At 38.9% G+C, this 20331-nt stretch overlaps 1 protein-coding gene across 5 annotated transcripts in view; it reads left to right on the top strand.

Moving 5' to 3' along the window:
- Nucleotides 1-20331, top strand: part of rgs14b (regulator of G protein signaling 14b) — a 56830-nt gene that overhangs the window by 30373 nt on the left and 6126 nt on the right. For 4 of the 5 annotated variants that reach the window (XM_061902113.1, XM_061902111.1, XM_061902112.1 and 1 more), the window contains 5 exons: nucleotides 24-150; nucleotides 8330-8411; nucleotides 9749-9801; nucleotides 10746-10839; nucleotides 10990-12540. In XM_061902113.1, coding sequence (XP_061758097.1) covers nucleotides 24-150; nucleotides 8330-8411; nucleotides 9749-9801; nucleotides 10746-10839; nucleotides 10990-11237 — 604 coding nt within the window. In that variant the 3' untranslated portion in view covers nucleotides 11238-12540. The remainder of the gene's footprint in view (nucleotides 1-23; nucleotides 151-8329; nucleotides 8412-9748; nucleotides 9802-10745; nucleotides 10840-10989; nucleotides 12541-20331) is intronic. The other variant, XM_061902110.1, reaches the window with a different exon arrangement.

Genomic DNA, 20331 nt, shown 5'->3' with positions numbered 1-20331 from the left:
TAGCCTTTGCTTGTGTGTTTCAGGCTGGAAAATGCCTTTACGGGTAAGACTGGGGGTATAATGGCGAAGTCCAGCAAGACACTGCAAGATGCCCTGTCAACTGTCTTACAGAAACATAGTCTAAAGCCTCACGAGGCCCACATCACTATTGTAAGTATTTCTATATCTATGCATCCATGATAAACTGATGTTCAGTTTACTTTCAGTTTATTTGGAACATGCATACAATACAATGTAATGCATCACATATTTAATTTGTTTTATGACAGCATGTCCGAAGAGTAGGAAGAAGCTGAGCTTATTTAATCCTACTCCTTTCTGTAACAGAACAGTGAATACATATATAATTGATAAATAATATAACATAGTTAACAAATATTAAATACATAGATAATTTATCTAAAAAAAAAAAAGTGTTCAAGATGTTCATCATAATTGTTCTTCTGTGTACTTTGTGAACACTTGTAGTTTGAACAGTCTCTTAAACTGAATCATATTGGTGCTTTATTTGATTTCTTTGGTTAATCCATTCCATAATTTATGTCCACATACAGATATGCTAATGGTTTTAAGGGCTGTACGTGCATACACATTTTTTAAATTAGATTTTCCTCTCAGGTTATATTTCGGCTCTTTTGTTGAGAAGAAGTGTTGTACATTCTTGGATAGCATGTTATTGTTTGAGATAGGGCCTTTTTTTAATATCTCAATATTTTCAGGCCAAATCGCAATACACAATATGTATCTCGATATTTTGCCTTGGCCTTGAATGAACACTTGATGCATATAATCACAGCACTATGATGATTCTATGTGTCTACATTAAAACCTTCTTCATACTGTATTCATATATGCTACTTTTAAACTTTCATGCAGAGAGGGAAATCACAACTAAGTCAATTGACCAAAACTGTATTTATTAAGCAGTGGCACAAACATTCATGCAATTTCAAAACATAAAATGCAAGATTTGTCAGAGACATTTTAAGTGTCAAATAAAAATTAGCTGCATAATAGGAAATAGAAGAGTGTTCGTCCTTCGCTATCTGGTGGGTTACTATGGACGTTATTAAATTCTGTTGTTGACTATTTTTTTCATACGGTGTTGATGTGGAAATGGTTTCCTCAGCATATTGTTGGTGTGGCACCGAATGGTGTTGTTGACATGCCGAGTTATTACTCTTCATTCTTTAATAGGTGACTTTTCAAATGATGCTAAATATTAGCAGTAATGCTACTTTTGGTAGCAACGCTTTTGCCCCACACTTGACAAATTACGGTTGTCTGTTCAACATATTCCCACTTGAAGCCAAACCACCGCCAGACGATGGACCCCCTGCTGTTTTCCTTGGGAATTAATTATTCCTTTATTCACACCTTCTTTCTCTCGTATTACCACTCGCACGGCTCTGCTAGCATCACAGCTAACGTTACCCATGCTGCTACCTCTGCTCCGCGAGGGCGTATATGAATGTGACGTATGACGTGACGTATGTAAGAAGGTGCGCTTGTTATCTGTGAGAAGGAAAGACAGGAAAGAGCGAAAAGATCCTGTAGTGTAATGCCCGCAGCGTATACTCGAATATCACAATGTAGTCATTTTCTATATCGCAGAGACAAACCCGCGATTTATCGAGTATATCAATATATCGCCCAGCCCTAGTTTGAGATCTTCTTAGTCTTGGTGGCAAATGGTAACATTACTAATTATAACTTTCTCAGCAGGCTGTTTGTGTGTTCGTTCTTGCAGTTTTACCTCATCCTTGATGTTATGTATTTGCTGGGGTTTCTGTCAATTGTTTAGTCTCATAGCTCACAAAGGCATGGGCTGATTTTGATGTAACATTCAGGGAATGTCAAAATGCGATAAGGAACAAGTGATTCGATTTTTGGGGTGATCTAGATCACCGTCACTATGTTGTGCTTGGCGGCCATGTTGCCGGATCATTGCGCTCAGACTGCAGGTTGTAGACAAACGCTAACTTTAGTCAGTGTTTCATTGTGGGAAATGAGGCCTGGCGTTAAGGCGAGCTCTGTTGCCTTCCTCCAAATCAATCAATCAATCAATCAATGTTTATTTATATAGCCCCAAATCACAAATGTCTCAAAGGACTGCACAAATCATTACGACTACAACATCCTCGGAAGAACCCACAAAAGGGCAAGGAAAACTCACACCCAGTGGGCAGGGAGAATTCACATTCAGTGGGACGCCAGTGACAATGCTGACTATGAGAAACCTTGGAGAGGACCTCAGATGTGGGCAACCCCCCCCCTCTAGGGGACCGAAAGCAATGGATGTCGAGCGGGTCTAACATGATACTGTGAAAGTTCAATCCATAGTGGCTCCAAGACAGCAGTGAGAGTCCCGTCCACAGGAAACCATCTCAAGCGGATCAGCAGCGTAGAGATGTCCCCAACCGATACAGGCGAGCGGTCCATCCTGGGTCCCGACGAGCGGTCCATCCTGGGTCTCGACTCTGGACAGTCAGTACTTCATCCATGGTCATCGGACCGGACCCCCTCCACAAGGGAGGGGGGGACATAGGAGAAAGAAAAGAAGCGGCAGATCAACTGGTCTAAAAAGGTCTATTTAAAGGCTAGAGTATACAGATGAGTTTTAAGATGAGACTTAAATGCTTCTACTGAGGTAGCATCTCGAACTGTTACCGGGAGGGCATTCCAGAGTACTGGAGCCCGAACGGAAAACGCTCTATAGCCCGCAGACTTTTTTTGAGCTCTAGGAATCACTAATAAGCCGGAGTCTTTTGAACGCAGATTTCTTGCCGGGACATACTGTACAATACAATCGGCAAGATAGGCTGGAGCTAGACCGTGTAGTATTTTATACGTAAGTAGTAAAACCTTAAAGTCACATCTTAAGTGCACAGGAAGCCAGTGCAGGTGAGCCAGTACAGGCGTAATATGATCAAACTTTCTTGTTCTTGTCAAAAGTCTAGCAGCCGCATTTTGTACCAACTGTAATCTTTTAATGCTAGACATTGGGAGACCCGAAAATAATACGTTACAGTAATCGAGACGAGACGTAACAAACGCATGGATAATGATCTCGGCGTCTTTAGTGGACAAAATGGAGCGAATTTTAGCGATATTACGGAGATGAAAGAAGGCCGTTTTAGTAACGCTTTTAATGTGTGACTCAAAGGAGAGAGTTGGGTGGAAGATAATACCCAGATTTTTTACAGAGTCACCTTGTTTTATTATTTGGTTGTCAAATGTTAAAGTTGTATTATTAAATAGAGGTCGGTGTCTAGCAGGACCGATAATCAGCATTTCCGTTTTTTTTGGCATTAAGTTGCAAAAAGTTAGCGGACATCCATTGTTTAATTTCATTAAGACACGCTTCCAACTGACTACAGTCCGGCGTGTTGGTCAGCTTTAGGGGCATGTAAAGTTGGGTGTCATCAGCATAACAGTGAAAGCTAATACCGTATTTGCGTATGACGTCACCTAGCGGCAGCATGTAGATGCTGAAGAGTACAGGGCCAAGGACCGAACCCTGGGGAACTCCACACGTTACCTTAACATAGTCCGAGGTCACACTGTTATAGGAGACGCACTGCATCCTATCAGTAAGATAAGAGTTAAACCATGACAGGGCTGAGTCTGAAATACCAATTCGTATTTTGATACGCTCTAATAAAATATTATGATCGACGGTATCGAAAGCAGCGCTAAGATCGAGGAGCAGCAACATAGATGACGCATCAGAGTCCATCGTTAGCAATAGATCATTAGTCAGTTTTGCGAGGGCTGTCTCAGTCGAGTGATTTGCCCTGAAACCGGATTGAAAGGTTTCACATAGATTGTTAAACGCTAAGTGGTCATTTAGCTGCTCTGCAACAATTTTTTCGAGGATTTTCGAAATAAAGGGAAGGTGAGACACCGGTCGGTAGTTTACCATGAGGTCTGGATCGAGGTTAGGTCTTTTAAGGAGAGGATGAATAACCGCTTTTTTGATCCTCCTGTGTAGCGTGAAGTATGTGTAACAGTGACGCGACAAAGGCTGCGATTGGTTGGTTTTTAGTATTTGTCCTGCATTGATGCTATTCAGTCATGAGGCATACTCATACTTGCCAACCCTCCAGCTTTTCCCGGCAGACCCCCGAATTTCAGTGCCCCTTCCGAAAATCTCTCGGAGCAACCATTCTCCCAATTTTCACCCGGACAACAATATTGGGGGCGTGCCTTAAAGGCACTACCTTAAGCGTCCTCTACAACCTGTCGCCACGTCCACTTTTCCTCCATACTAACAGCGAGCCGGCCAAGTCACACAATATATGCTGCTTTTACACACACATTAGTGAATGCAAGGCATATTTGGTCAACAGCCATACAGGTCACACTGAGGATGGCCGTATGAACAACTTCAACGCTGTTACAAATATGCGCCACACTGTGAACCCACACCAAACAAGAATGAAAAACACATTTCAGGAGAGCATCTGCATTGAAACACAACGCAAACACATCAGAACAAACACCCAGACCCCCTTGCAGCACTAACTCTTCTGGGATGCTACAATGTACACCCCCGCCAACACCCCCTGAATTCGGAGGTCTCAAGGTTGGCAAGTATGGCTGCCTACTTTTTGCATAAATGCCTTCTTTGTTTGCAAATAGAGTATTGTAGCACAGCACCAGTTGCAATACCACGTAATTCCTCTCTAGTTACCATTGTTTATTAGCAACAAAGCTAACAAGCTAAATAGTGACAAGTTAAGGCTCATGGTTTCTCACCGAGAAACACTGCCTCTAGTATTTAACGGAACTTTGAAAGACTGGGTTGTTTGAACTCACGACCTACCAATCTCAGGGCGGACACTCTAACCACAAGGCCACTGAGCAGGTTGTTTGTACACTGGCATTCTGGGTAGTTCTTCTTTTGTGTTTATTTTGTGTTAGGGTGAAGATATTCTCCCGAAATGTGTTTGTCATTCTTTTTTGATGTGGGTTCACAATGTGGAGCATATTTGTAACAGTGTTAAAGTTGTTTGTACTGCCACCGTCAGTGTGATCTGAGTGGATGTTGGCTGTGATCAAGTATGTCTTGCACTCACCAAAGTGTGTCATATTACAGAGAAAAATGTCAAATTGTTAGTATGAGCGCCAACCTTTATGTAACAGGCTACAAATATTTTTCAACTTGAATATAAAAATACACATAAATATTAAAAAAATAAGATTTTCCTTAAAATTACATATAAAACTGTTAGATTGTTAGTATGGACATAGACTTTTATATAACAAGCTACATATTAAGTGAAAGTTAATTACTGTAATTTTACATGAATTTGAAAGTAATTTGAGAAAACAGAAATAATATGTATTATTAATATGGTATTTTTCTGTCAAAAAAATAGAAATATACGTAGTTTGTCATTACCGGCATATTACTTAAAATAACAGGTGGTTTGTTTATTTACAGATAATGTCTTCAATTATATAGTTTTATAACCTATTTAAAAAAAATAGAAAAATGACAATAGAAATTTAGAGTAAATTAACCATAAAGATAGGATTTTTTTTTTTACAGTGTAGTATTAACTTCAATACAACGATACAATACGTTTTGTGGCTCCAAGTGGGTTTTGATTTTGTGGAAACGGGCCCAAATGGCTCTTTGATCCAAAAGGTTGCCGACCCCCTGCACGAGCCCATCCAGTGTCCACTACTCAAATGCTGAGCTGACAATAAATATAATGCCACAGTAGCTTGTAGGGCTGGGCGATATATCGATATACCGTTTTGTCTCTGTGCGATATATAAAAGGACTATATCTAACAGATTTTATTGCCAAATGCAACAAACAGTGAAATATGAATGTGAAGGGTAAAAACACAAAAAACATCTATAATCTGATATATGTGATATATCACTAAGCCTTAGAACTTTCTTGTAAAAATCTCCTTCCAAGTCTGTCCCTGACAGCCACATTTCAGGCTGGACGCTATGGAAACACTCTGTGGAAACACTCCCCACCCAAACTGCTTGGTGCCTCATCTGACCTGCTGTGACTTAGATTACCATAGTAACTAGTAGGGTTGTACGGTATACGTCTATTAGTATAGTACCGCGATAGTAATGAATCATATTCGGTACCATACCGCCTCTGAAAAGTACTTATCCGCCACACCCTAAGATTTGTTGTTAAAATAAAGCCAATTATGCAATTTTTACTGTTCCACTTTATTTACAAACGTATCAAAAAGTAGCGAAAAGTATCAAAATAATATTGGTATCAGGACAAACACTAGTCACTAAAATATCATGCAAAAGCACAGATTCCAACCATTGAAATATGTTGTATAGTTCAAGACTTATGGTCATTTGAAAACATCACTACTAATGGCAGCTACACTTTCCATCTTAAAGATCTAAAAAAAAAAAACATTTGGGAATGTCGGGCGGGCCAGATTGTAAAGCTTAACGGGCCGCATGTGGCCCCCAGGCCTTAATTTGCCCAGGTCTCTGCTAGAGAATAAGTAGCGCTTGAAACTCTGCATGTCAACATCTCTGGCCGGTGCCACACCAACAAAATGCCGTTGCAACTATTTCCTGATCAACACCGTATGAAAAAAATAATCAACAGAAGGAGATAACGTCCGCAGGAACCTACCACGTAGCGAAGCACATACGCCAGTTATTGAAATATCTTGTGTGACATCATGCACAAAAGTGCACTTTATTTGTTTTAAACTATTGTAGTGGTGTTCTTTACAAAAAGTGCATTTTAATTTAGTGTTGTTTTGATATGTCATCTTAGTGACATCATGCACAAATGTGCACTTACAGCTTGTTTTAAAAATGTTTCTAACAATCTTGCACTTTCTGTTTTGGAAATGACATGAATGTTTGTGCCACTGCTTAATAACTGTTTAATAAATACACTTTTGGTAAATTGACTTAGTTATAATTTCCCTCTCTGCATGAAAGTTTGAAATGAGCAGATATTATGCAGTATGCATAAGAATGTTTTAATGTAGACACATAGAGTCATCATACTGCTGTCATTATATGCATCAAGTGTTCATTCAAGGCTAAGGAAAAATATGGAGATATATATGGTGTATCGTGACATGGCCTAAAAATATCGAGATATTAATAAAAGACCATATTGCCCAGCCTTAGCAGCTTGTACCATAAGGGAATTATGTCCCAGTTGTTTAAACACATTGTTGTTTTTTACGTCGACTTAAAAGTAGAGTAATTGAGAGTGGGATTATGGTGCATAAACTGAAAAAGAGGTCGAAGCTTCACTTAACCATGATTTAGATTTTTTTCTATAAGCGTCCAGCTCTGGTGTGTGTGTGTATGTATGTATATATGTATATGTATGTATATATGTATATATGTATATGTGTATATATATATATATATATATATATATATATATATATATATATATATATATATATATATATATATGTATATATATGTATATATATATGTGTATATGTGTGTATATGTATATATATATATATGTGTATATGTGTGTGTATATGTATGTATATATATATATATATATATATATATACATATATATATATATATATATATATATATATATATATATATAAGAGGTGTGGGAAAAAATCGATTCGAAATTGAATCGCGATTCAGAATCGATTCTCATGTTTAAAAAATCTATTTATTTTTTATTTTTATCAATCCAACAAAGCACTACACAACAATACCATAACAATGCAATCCAATTCCAAAAGCAAAGCTGAGCCAGCAACACTCAGAACTGCAATAAACCGAGCAATTGAGAGGAGACACAAACACCACACAGAACAAACCAAAAGTAGTGAAACAAAAATGAATATTATCAACAACAGTATCAATATTAGTTATCATTTCAGCATAGCAGTGATTAAAAATCCCTCATTGACATTATCATTAGACATTTATAAAAATAATAAAAAAGAACAATAGTGTCACAGTGGCTTACACTTGCATGGCATCTCATAAGCTGGACAACACACTGTGTCCAATGTTTTCACAAAGATAAAATAAGTCATATTTTTGGTTTGTTTAATAGTTAAAACAAATTTACATTATTGCAATCAGTTGATAAAACATTGTCCTTTACAATTATAAAAGCTTTTTACAAAAATCTACTGCTCTGTTTTTGAATCGAGAATCGAATCGAAAAAAAATCGATATATCATCGAATCGTGACCCCAAGAATCGATATTGAATCGAATCGTGGGACACCCAAAGATTCGCAGCCCTTTTAATGATCATCATAAAGATGTAATTCCGCTGCGAACACTGAAACTGCTTTGTCATTTTGTTGTTGTAGGTAGGAAGTGATGAGGTTGTGAACATGAACACTACTGTGTTCAGACTGGCCAATAAGATGCTACGGCTTGAAAAAGTCAAAGGTATATTGGACAATTCTATAAATGTTTTTAAGTTTCTTTGACTTTTGTTAGCAGGAGGAGTTTGACTGTTGCTAATTTGTGCAAACACAACAATATGGTAAAAAGAAGGCAATATATGGCTGATAAAACAACGTACCGTATCCATAATGTGTATTGTATGTTGTTTTTCTTCTGTTTAATGCAACTAGTATTGTGGCAATGGCTTTGTCTGCATTGTTTGTAAATTGGATCTTAAAAACTATAACAGCATTTCTTGGCTGGGGGGCAAGAAAGTCTTTTCACTGTCCTAGTTTTTCTCACATTACTGTCTGTGCATTTATCTTTCTCGTACTCTTGTGTTTCTTCTCTGTGATACGGAAGTGTCTGCTTGCATTTGGTTTGTTGAATGGAATGTCACGTCAAGATCACACACCTCATTTGCCTACTGCTGAGACACCAGAACAAACTTCACTTCAAATCAGTGATCCCCCCCTCAGTTTCACACACTGGCTATAGGAAGACACTCTTATCTAGATATAGCGTTGCTGTAACCCAAAAGAAGTAATTTGAAAAAGCTGAGAATATCTATCCAAGGCAGAGTACACTCTAAACAAGTGGCCACCTTTTCGCTGTCAAGGTGTGGAGGGGGGCGTGGCCTGCAGGCCTGCCGCGAACCGAGGGTGACAACACTCACATTCACACTTTAGGACCAATTTAGTGTTGCCAATCAACCTATCGAAAAGGGTTTTTGAAAATAAGCAGCAGACTCAATATTTGTGTATACTGTAATAGAAAGTGCCTCTTTTGTTTCATTCAGCTTCATTCAGTCGAAGAAAGACTGCAATTTAGTTCCCCAAATGTGCTTTGTAAATGAATTAATAACTGCTATACTACAAAATTTAGTATTGTTCACATAGAAAAAAATGTTTTTTACCCAGAGTGCTGTGCCTCAAGCACATGCTGCATATTCATATATTTATTTTAGCTTTTGAATGTATGATGCTCTAGAGATTGCCCTCAAGTGGGTTCCTCGGACCAACACACACTGCCACGAGAGCCCAGATTTCAGGGTACAACAGTTTTATTTTCATAAATGTGGAGAGGTTTTTGCTTTACAGCAAATGTCTTTCTCTTTGTTCGTGTCTCTCTGGCTCCCACTCCAACTCCAACCGTGTCTCATTCCAGCTGCTGCTAATAAAGGCGACAGGTGATTAGATAACAAGGCCCACTTGGGCCATCTACTCACCTGTCGCTGTCTTCGAGGCCGGTCCTGGCACACCCCTTTCACAGATACATGCTGGAGTCTAATATTGTGTGTTAACACAGCAGGAAGTGACTTAATTGTTTTGTTTGAGCAGGAAAAGATCAAAGCAACATTCCCAGAGCTAGTGGAACTGCTGCAGCCACACAGGTGAGGTTTTCATTAATAATCTTTTCCAAAGGTCAGCCGAAAAGTAAATGATACGTAAACGTAAATAATGCAAAACACCCAAAAATGTCTTCAGAAAAAGAACAAAACTACATTGAACGTGAAGATAAATAATGCAAAACTTTTCAAAAATGACTACATAATCAATCAATGTTTATTTATATAGCCCTAATTCACAAGTGTCTCAAAGGGCTGCATAATAAGAACGCAACTAAATCGAATGTAAAAATAAATAATGCAAAACACCCAAAAATGTGTACATAAAAAGAACAAAACTAAATTGAATCCTGAACATAATGAAAAACACCCATAAATGTCTACTTATAAAGAGCCAAATCTAAATGATGAAAGAACGAATTAAATGAACATTTAACATTATTTTTACCTTTTTTTTTTTAATTGAAGGCTTGCTTATGAAGATGATGAGTAGAGAGGAAGGAGGGGGATAAAGAACCACTTTGTAGTTTTTTCTTGAATTCAATATTGCTTCTCACATTCATCAAAGTGCTGGCACTGAAGTTGTGTTAACGACTGCGCTGGCAATTGTGCTCACATGAAATATTACATTAAATTGCCTATGCCCAATACCACGTGATGTCGCAACAGTATGCTTCAACTCACAACTTTCTTTGGCCCCACGGTGGGTTATTTTGCAACTGTACTTATTTGAAAAAAAGAAGGGGAAAAAAAGCGCAGAGTGAATCACCAAACACTGGAATTATTTTATTAGGGCACTCTATTCCAATGAAAAAATGATGTGATAACAGAGATTGCATTTAAAAAAACGGGGAAAATTTAAGCAGAAATTTGAATCATTTGAAAAGTGGATTTCTTCCCCTACAGAAAAATACTAAATGATTTATGCTGTGAAATTCAAATCTGCCAGTAGTTGCTTTCATCGAAAAATGTATCTGTGTTGAATCCAGGCAGGACCAGGTGGTCCAGAGGAACAGTTCTTGTCCCCTCAGACCAACAAGGTCAAGACTTCACCTAAGCCCAGTAAGAACCGCGACATGGATGGTAGGATTGTGGAGCAGTATGTAGGACAGTTAGGACTGTAGGAACAGCATATGTGTTTTATTACATTATTATTGGTCCTCTTGATCAGCCTTTGTTTACCAGTAATCAAGAAAATGTTGGGTAAAAACCAGGTTGTGCTGATCATCTCAGGGCTCCTGGACTTGCTGTCGAGGGCACAGTGCTGCAGAGTCGATGACCAGCGAGGTCTTCTCACAAGAGAACAGTTGGAGGTTCCTCTGTTCCTACAGCGTCCCCCAGACCAGGGACAGGACCTAGACTCAGAGGAGTCCAGCACAGACACACCATCTACTGAACACTCCAAGGTTTCTGAGAACATTAAGCCATGTTCTAGTTTAAGTGACTCAGAACGCAAAGACTTAAGGGAAACATCAGTCTGAAAGACTTTGATAGTGTGTTGGATAAAGAACATGGACAACATCCCCAACCACCATTCAGTCTTGTCTGAAAATAAAATATTTTTTACTGCACTTTTTAGTCACTAACAAATAAGCTCTATGGCAGAGTTCGCCAACACCTCTGCTACTAAAGTTTCAGGCACAAAGAAAGAATTAAAAGACATTAAGGATACATTTGAAAACACTACACTTATAAGGAGTGTTTTCAATATGAATAGTTTTAATGTAGCCAAAATGTTAAAAACAACCTATATCTTAGCAGTCAAGTCAAAATGTTTTACTGGCCTTAAAGATAGGCTGTAGTTAACCAAACTTTTAGTAGTTTTAAATTTTGTTTGTCAATGCTTACTTATGCACTGTCACACAAATATCTGCACAGGACTGCCCCGTTTTTGAAGAATTTTGCACAGTTTGAGCTTATTGAATGTTTTGTGGTGGTTTTTAGTAATGTTTTCACAATGTGTTGTTTTCTAATATTTCTGATTTCTTCTTTCAGAGTGTATTTTATTTGCTGTAATGGCATTTTTCAAAAATGCTGGATGAGTCCTGCTTTGCTGTCACTTAATTTCAGTTCACATGATTTGCTACTGTTGAGACTCAGGTTGTTGGTATGATTTTCAAAATAGTTAATCCACAATTAAACATTTTGTCAAATGTGATCCTTACCGACTTCTAGTTGTATTTGGTACATCGCACATTAGGTAGAATCTTGAAACATGACTTTATATAACGTAACATGTGTTGTAAATATAATGTGACTGTTGTGTATTCTGCTAGTGATGAAAGCTGGGCAAGTGGAGCTGTGATTGTCACCTCATTGCTGTACTGCATGCTTTATCCCTTCATGGGCTTTATAAATGTTGGCTTTGTATTAGGAGAGTTGCAAAAACTGCAGAATCATAAGCGGGCTTTTGCATATGGAGTTTGAGTTGCTAAGCATTGCATTCAACCCTGTAACTACAAGTAGACTATTTGCAGCAGAGTAATAGGGAAAATAGTTATGTGCGTCATTGTCGGTCTGTCACATGCCCACCTCCTCCTGCCGAGATGCTTACATTAGCATGCAGGATCATGATGGGCATACCAGGTGTCTGTACTTCTCTCACTCTGTGCGTGTGTCCATCCATCCATCCATCCATTCATGCATGAATGGTGCGTCGGCAGAGCGCTGAACGGGCACAGAGGGGTGTGCTCTCGCAGACTCCATAGCGGCAGCAGTGACATGAGGAACATCTCCTCGGCTGGACGTCTGCACTGAGAGAGGGAGAAGAGGACGGAAAGAGTGGTGAGTGTCTGAACATTTGCTACAGTATTTGCATTTTTTTGTCACCCGCACCCTTTTTAGAAGATGCATCTGCCTGCTTTGTATTCATTGATTCCGTCCCCCTGTCACACCCTGCTTCTTGATGTATCGAACTAAATCATTTCCCCTCGTTTTTGTGTCAGTTTTGAGCTGAAATGGTTTATTATTTCACATTTATGCCTACTCCTATGCTGTATGGCCAAGTATTTTGAAAGGCTTCAGTATTTCTGACCTTTCATACACCTGCAGAGGAAAGAAGCCCTCAATTATATTTATTTTAATGCATGCATTTTCTGTGTAAGCATGTGTTTAGTTGCCGGGGTCAGTCCCCATTATATTGTGTGAAAATATGATGAAACGGTACATAACGTGCCTCATCCCGGTGAGCTTCTTTTTACAGGGTGTTACTAACATGCTCACCTTGGTACTCATGCTTGCAAGATTCCTTATGACCCCAACATTGATGGTTATCTCATTGCTTATGTTAATCACTGTGTTCATTTGAGAGAGACTATTTAGAAAACACATAGCACCATTTTAATACACCATCCTCTAATTTAAAGGAAGGTAGCAATGTTCCCAGGTGGGTATTTTCAGAGAAAAACTTGTAATTAACCACATCTGAACAGTGCCGGAAAAAAACAACCTGAAAAGTGCTTGTGTATGAATCCTGTTTTTCCGATTGAACTCAAGCCGTATCTTGAATGTCTTATTTCTGTTTCATGTACTGCAATGTTTCCAGCTCCAATGTTTTGTTCCTGTACCGTTACGAATAGTTACCAAAAAGTTGTGGCACCAAAACTACAAACCCCGTTTCCGTATGAGTTGGGAAATTGTGTTAGATGTAAATATAAACGGAATACAATGATTTGCAAATCCTTTTCAAACCATATTCAATTGAATGCACTACAAAAACAACATATTTGATGTTCAAACTCGTAAACTTTTTTTTTTTTGCAAATAATAATTACTTAGAATTTCATGGCTGCAACGTGTGCCAAAGTAGTTGGAAAAGGACTGTGTTCCATCACCTTTTCTTTTAACAACACTCAATAAATGTTTGGGAACTGAGGAAACTAATTGTTGAAGCTTTGAAAGTGGAATTCTTTCCCATTCTTGTTTTATGTAGAGCTTCAGTCCTTCAACAGTCCGGGGTCTCCGCTGTCCTATTTTACGCTTCACAATGCGCCACACATTTTCCATGGGAGACAGGTCTGGACTGCAGGCGGGCCAGGAAAGTACCTGCACTCTTTTTTGACGAAGCCACGCTGTTTTAACGCTTGTCTTGCTGATATAAGCAGGGGCGTCCATGATAACGTTGCTTGGATGACAACATATGTTGCTCCAAAACCTGTATGGACCTTTCAGCATTAATGGTGCCTTCACAGATGTGTAAGTTACCCATGCCTTGGGCACTAATACACCCCCATACCATCACACATGCTGGCTTCTGAACTTTCCGCCAATAACAATCCGAATGGTTATTTTCCTGTTTGTTCTGGAGGACACCACGTCCTCTGTTTCCAAATATAACTTGAAATGTGGACTCGTCAGACCACAGAACACCTTTCCACTTTGCATCAGTCCATCTTCGGGAAGCTCGGGCCCAGCCGAGCTGGCGGCTTTTCAGGATATTGTTGATAAATGGGTTTTGCTTTGCATAGTAGAGTTTTAACTTGCACTTACAGATGTAGCGACCAATTGTAGTTACTGACAGTGGTTTTATGAAGTGTTCCTGAGCCCATGTGGTGATATCCTTTACACACGGATGTCAGTTTTTGATGCAGTACCGCCTGAGGGATCAAAAGTCTGTAATATCATCGCTTACGTGCAGTGATTTCTCCAGATTCTCTGAACTCTTTGAGGATATTAAGGGGGCGTAGATGGTAAAATCCCTAAATTCCTTGCAATAGCTCGTTGAGAAATGTTGTTCTAAAACTGTTTGACAATTTGTTTACAAAGTGGTGACCCTCACCCCATCCTTGTTTGTGAATTACTTAGCATTTCATGGAAGCTGCTTTTATAGCCAATCATGGCACCCACCTGTTCCCAATTAGCCTGCACACCTGTGGGATGTTCCAAATAAGTGTTTGATGAGCATTCCTCACCTTTATCAGTATTTATTGCCACCTTTCCCAACTTATTTGTCATGTGTTGCTGGCATAAAATTCTAAAGTTAATGATTATTTGCAAAAAAAAATATTTTTTTATGAGTTTGAACATCAAATATGTTATCTTTGTAGCATATTCAACTGAATATGGCTTGAAAAGGATTTGCAAATCATTGTATTCTGTTTATATTTACATCAAACACAATTTCCCAACTCATGTGGAAACGGGCTTTGTACAATTTCAAATATGAATCTACACTTCGGGGGTGTCAAGCTCTTTTTTATTTAGGAGCTACATCACAATTATGGATCCCCTTGAAGGTTCGATTGTAACAATGAATATACAGTACAGGCCAAAAATTTGGATACACCTTCTCATTCAATGCATTTTCTTTATTTTCATGACTGTTAACATTGTAGATTGTTGCTGAAGGCATCAAAACTATGAATGAACACATTTGGAGTTAAGTACTTAACAATAAAAGGTGAAATAACTGAAACATGTTTTATTTTCTAGTTTCTTCAAAATAGCCACCCTTTGCTTGGATTACTGCTTTGCACACCCTTGGCATTCTCTCCATGAGCTCTTGAAGTCACCTGAACTGGTTTTCACTTCACAGGTGTGCTTGAAGTCCATGGAGAGAATGCCAAGAGTGTGCAAAGCAGTAATCAGAGCAAATGGTGGCTATTTTGAAGAAACTAGAATATAACACGTTTTCAGTTATTTCACCTTTTTTTTTTGTTATGTACATACCCGTAACTCCACATATGTTCATTCATAGTTTAGATGCCTTCAGTGACAATCTACAATGTAAATTGTCATGAAAATAAAGAAAACACATTGAATGAGAAGGTGTGTCCAAACTTTTGGCCTGTACTGTATATGAGTATAAAAATAATAGCCTTGTAACGCAATTTGCATTGGTGACTGATTTTGATTATATTTTTTTACCAACAGATTGATGGATAACTTGCTTTCAAATGTTTAGTCAAGGTGACCAGCAGATATTTAGGTTTGTTTGATGACCCAAAAATAATTTGCTTTGAAGATTATTGCAAAATCAGATAACAATAAAACAGGCATAGGCAATTATTTTGACTCGGAGGGGTAAAATTTAGGTAAAGAATGTGTCTGGGGGCCGGTATATCTATTTTTAGGAACACTAATACAAAACCTCACAATATCTGATTGACTGCTAAAAACGTTATGACAGACCGCTTTAAAAAATGGAATGGATTTTTTTTTTTTTTTTACTGAACGAGACACCAAGTATGTACCTTAAAGTAAAGAATGCCAGATTTACAATATTAACTATGAAGGATAAAACACTGAATATTGACAACATATGAACGTCACTGACACCCCTCCTCAATCGACATGTTTTACAATCAAGCGAGACGCAACAAAAATACAACAATCACAGCGAAATATGAACGCGAAGGGTAAAAAAACCCTCCCACCTACAATCTGATACATCTGATATATCACTAAGTTTTAGAACTTTCTTGTAAAAATCTCCTTCCACGTCTGTCCCTGACACCCACATTTCAGGCTGGCTGCTCTGGAAACACTCTGTGGAAACGCTTCCCACCCACACTGCTTGATGCCTCGTCTGAGCTGCTGTGACTTAATTACCTTACTAACTAATTAGATTACCATAGTAACTAATTAGGTTACCATAGTAACTAATCAGATTACCATAGTAACTAGTATATCATGCAAAAGCGCAGATTCCAACCATTGAAATAGTTTGTATGGTTCAAAACTTACGGTCATTAGAAAACATGACTGCACATCATAATGGCAGCTACACTTTCTGTCTTAAAGATCTATAAAACATATTTAGGAATTTCTGGCAAGCCAGATTGAAAAGTTTAACTGGCCGCATGCCAGTTAATTTGCCCAGGTCTGCATTTAAGTGTCGAACACGTGCAATGGCATGCCATAATTTTTTCTATCAAAATTGAAACAACAGATACATTTTGCCAGGTGAACAAGGGGATGGGTCAAATGCAGAGGACAAATTTCACCACACTTAGTGTGTGTGTGACAATCATTGGTACTTTAACTTTAACAGGCTGTGTCAAACGACACGGCTGGCCAGATCTAGCCAGTTTGACACCTGTGTTGTAAACGCTTGTCAGGTTGTGCTTCTCATGAGTCAAATGGTTCAGAATCTCAGATTTCAGCCTAGTTTATTCTTCTTCTTTTGTTTTTATGGCGGTTGGCAAGCAACTTTTTGGTGTGCATTACCGCCACCTACTGAAATGGAGTGTGGACTGAGGTGGATCCCTACTCTATATTCTTTTATTTAACCCGGTGTTTTTTAAATGTACGTATATTGCCTTATATCTTATGTGTTCCGAGTTCAATCCTAATATCTTCCACTGCTAACCTAATATTCTCTTTCGCTATCTTACTTTCCAGTATTTCCCTTTCTCTACTGTATTTCCTACAATGTATTAAGACATGTCCTAAACTTTCTATCTGATGGCAAGAATCACACAGTCCTGTAGTATGTTTCCCTATCAATTTCAATGAACTATTTAGATATGTTTGTCCTAATCTCATTCTAGTAATGTCTTTTTCGGCGTGGCGCAGTGGGAGAGTGGCCGTGCGCAACCCGAGGGTCACTGGTTCAAATCCCACCTAGAACCAACCTCGTCACGTCCGTTGTGTCCTGAGCAAGACACTTCACCCTTGCTCCTGATGGGTGCTGGTTGGCGCCTTGCATGGCAGCTCCCTCCATCAGTGTGTGAATGTGTGTGTGAATGTGGAAGTAGTGTCAAAGCGCTTTGAGTACCTTGAAGGTAGAAAAGCGCTATACAAGTACAACCCATTTATCATTTATTTATTTATTTTCCTATTTCAGCCTGTTCTGCATTTTACTACTAACTACACTTACTAGGGGTGTAACGGTACGTGTATTTGTATTGAACCGTTTAGGTATGGGGGTTTCGGTTCGGTGCGGAGGAGTACCGAACGAGTTTCCACACGAACATATGAAGTAGCCGCCTAAGCTAAAGTCTTAACAAGCTGCTCTGCTTTCTGCCTCTGTCTCCTACACAGCACCCAGCATTGTCCCACCCACACAACCATCTGATTGGTTACAACTATAGCGGTAACAGGCAATCAGCAGTGTGTATTCAGAGCGGTAACAACCAATCAGCAATGCGTATTCAGAGCGCATGTAGTCAGCGTTTCGGCGTCGAGCAGATATGTGTTTAGCAGGTGGGCATAACGCTGCGTACTCTCCCCAAATGATAATAAACACTTCCCGGTCAACTACTGCTAACATCACTATGCGCCTGTTGACCTTCTAGAAACAAACTGCAGCTCAGCTCACTTGCAATCCTGGCTTGAGGTGAAGGCTAATTAGCTTTTAGCATAACATTAGCTCATTGCAGCAAATAAAGTACTATGTTAAATGAAGAGTTTCTGTCTCTGATAGTGTATATAATAATATAAGTGCATCATTAAGCCTACATGAACTCCATGGTGTTCAGGGATGAATAGTCTCTCCTATTGCTATTGTACTATTTTTTCAGCTATAGTTACATTAATCATTAGTAATGTAGCAGCCTAGTTTTGAATGGCAGGGTCCCTGCTATCACATGTTGATAAAAATATAAGATTTACATAATAAAAATCAACTACAGGCTTCCCAAATGCTGTAATAAATTAAGCATGAGTTGACTTGAAACTGTTTGTTGCACTTTTTATACTTGAGGCAGTTTAATTATTATAGTGTTCTCAATGTTAAAAGGATAAATCCATTGTTTACAAATTTGGTAAATAAATAACCAAAAAAATGTATATTTTATTGTTTTCTTACTGTACCGAAAATGAACCAAACCAAAAATTTTGTGTAGCGTTACACCCCTAACACTTACACCATTTTTTTCGCATCTCTGATTTCACCTTCGTCTCCTCTCGCTGAGGACGGCTCGAAGAAAAGCGTGAAAAAAAAAGACTGTGAGGCAACATTTTGTGTTTGCTCAGCCTTGCATAAGGAGTTGTAGAGTAGCTTTTTAAAAGTCAGGTCTGTTGCTTTCGTGTGCACACAATAATACAAGACATGTTTGTGCGTGCATGTATCAAATGTACACCACCCGCCATGTCATGACAATTTAGGAATTTACAGTCGTGGGAAGACCTTCCCGATTAGGGTCACGTTCCCTCAGTGAGTTGGTGAGGAACGCACTCAAGCGTCCTGCCGAGATCCTCCTGCAGAGGCTCTTGACGCTCCATAACGTCCATTTCATCCAAAGTGCACAACCCCAGAGTGTGCCAAGTGAACCAGCTAACTACACGGCCATAATGGCTCTGATGCCTGAGCGCCGCAGGGAGTGTTCCACTGGCTCCTTCTCGCACGTCCCAATCGTTCAATGCTTTGTGTGGAGACATCGACCTGGAACCTTTTTATTGACTTCCCGGTAACACCAACGTGATGCTGCCTTGACGTCAGCTGTCACAGAGGGTGATTTGCGGTGGTCGATCAGCATTCCATTTAGTTTTAATGAGCTCTGAGCTGATTGTTTCCTGTACAGCAGCTGGCTAAGCGCTCAGGGGGGAAATTTAGTTTCATCCTATTGTTACAATTCAGGAAAACTTACTGTAGTCTCAAGTCCCTTTGCAAAGATTATGCTAAAAATAAGACAATGTTGTTTGGGATTTTGACGATTATGACAAAGACATTTCCATTCTAAAGTCCAACTCTTTCAATAATGTGGACATTCCATCACATTTGCTCACTCTTTTATTCAGGATTTTTGTTTAATTTGTCAGCTGTCCACATTTAGTAACACTCCAGGGTACATTGATGGTCGAATTGATTGTTTGCAAGCCAGCAAATGGGCAGCAGTCCTAATTAACTCTTTGTGAGTCACTCATTGAAATGCAACACTATCAAAGTAGTACATAGTAACTTTAATAAGATAGGATAGGCCATGAATTGATTAACGTGGACCCCGACTTAAACAAGTTGAAAAACCTATTGGGGTGTTACCATTTAGTGGTCAATTGTACGGAATATGTACTGAACTGTGCAATCTACTAATACAAGTCTCAATCAATCAAACCATCCATTTTCTGGACATGTCGCCATCTCATCAGTGATTCTCAAACTGTGGTATGCATACCAATAGTGGCACCCGGGCTCCATCTAATGTAGGGGTCTGCAACCCACGGCTCTTTAACGCCACCCTCGTGGCTCTCTGGAGCTTTTTCAAAATTATAGGAAAAATGGAAAAAGATGAAGGGAAAAAAACACATTTTTAGTTTTAATATAGTTTCTGTTGGAGGACAAACATGACACAAACCTCCCTAATTGTTATAAATCACACTGTTTATATTAAACATGCTTTACTGATCCAAGTTTTTGGCGAGCGCCGTTTTGTCCTACTAATTTTGGCGGTCCTTGAACTCACCATAGTTTGTCTACATGTATAACTTTCTCCGACTTCCTAAGACGTGTTTTGTGCCACTTCTTTTTCTGTCTCATTTTGTCCACTAAATTTTTAACGTTGTGCATGAATGCACAAAGGTGAGTTTTGTTGATGTTATTGACTCGTGTGGAGTGCTAATCAGACATATTTGGTCACTGCATGACTGCAAGCTAATCGATGCTAACATGCTATTTAGGCTAGCTGTATGTCCATG

Source organism: Nerophis ophidion, linkage group LG05 (assembly GCF_033978795.1).
Source record: "Nerophis ophidion isolate RoL-2023_Sa linkage group LG05, RoL_Noph_v1.0, whole genome shotgun sequence".
NCBI lineage: Eukaryota > Metazoa > Chordata > Actinopteri > Syngnathiformes > Syngnathidae > Nerophis > Nerophis ophidion.
This window is presented reverse-complemented; position numbering and strand designations above follow the sequence as displayed.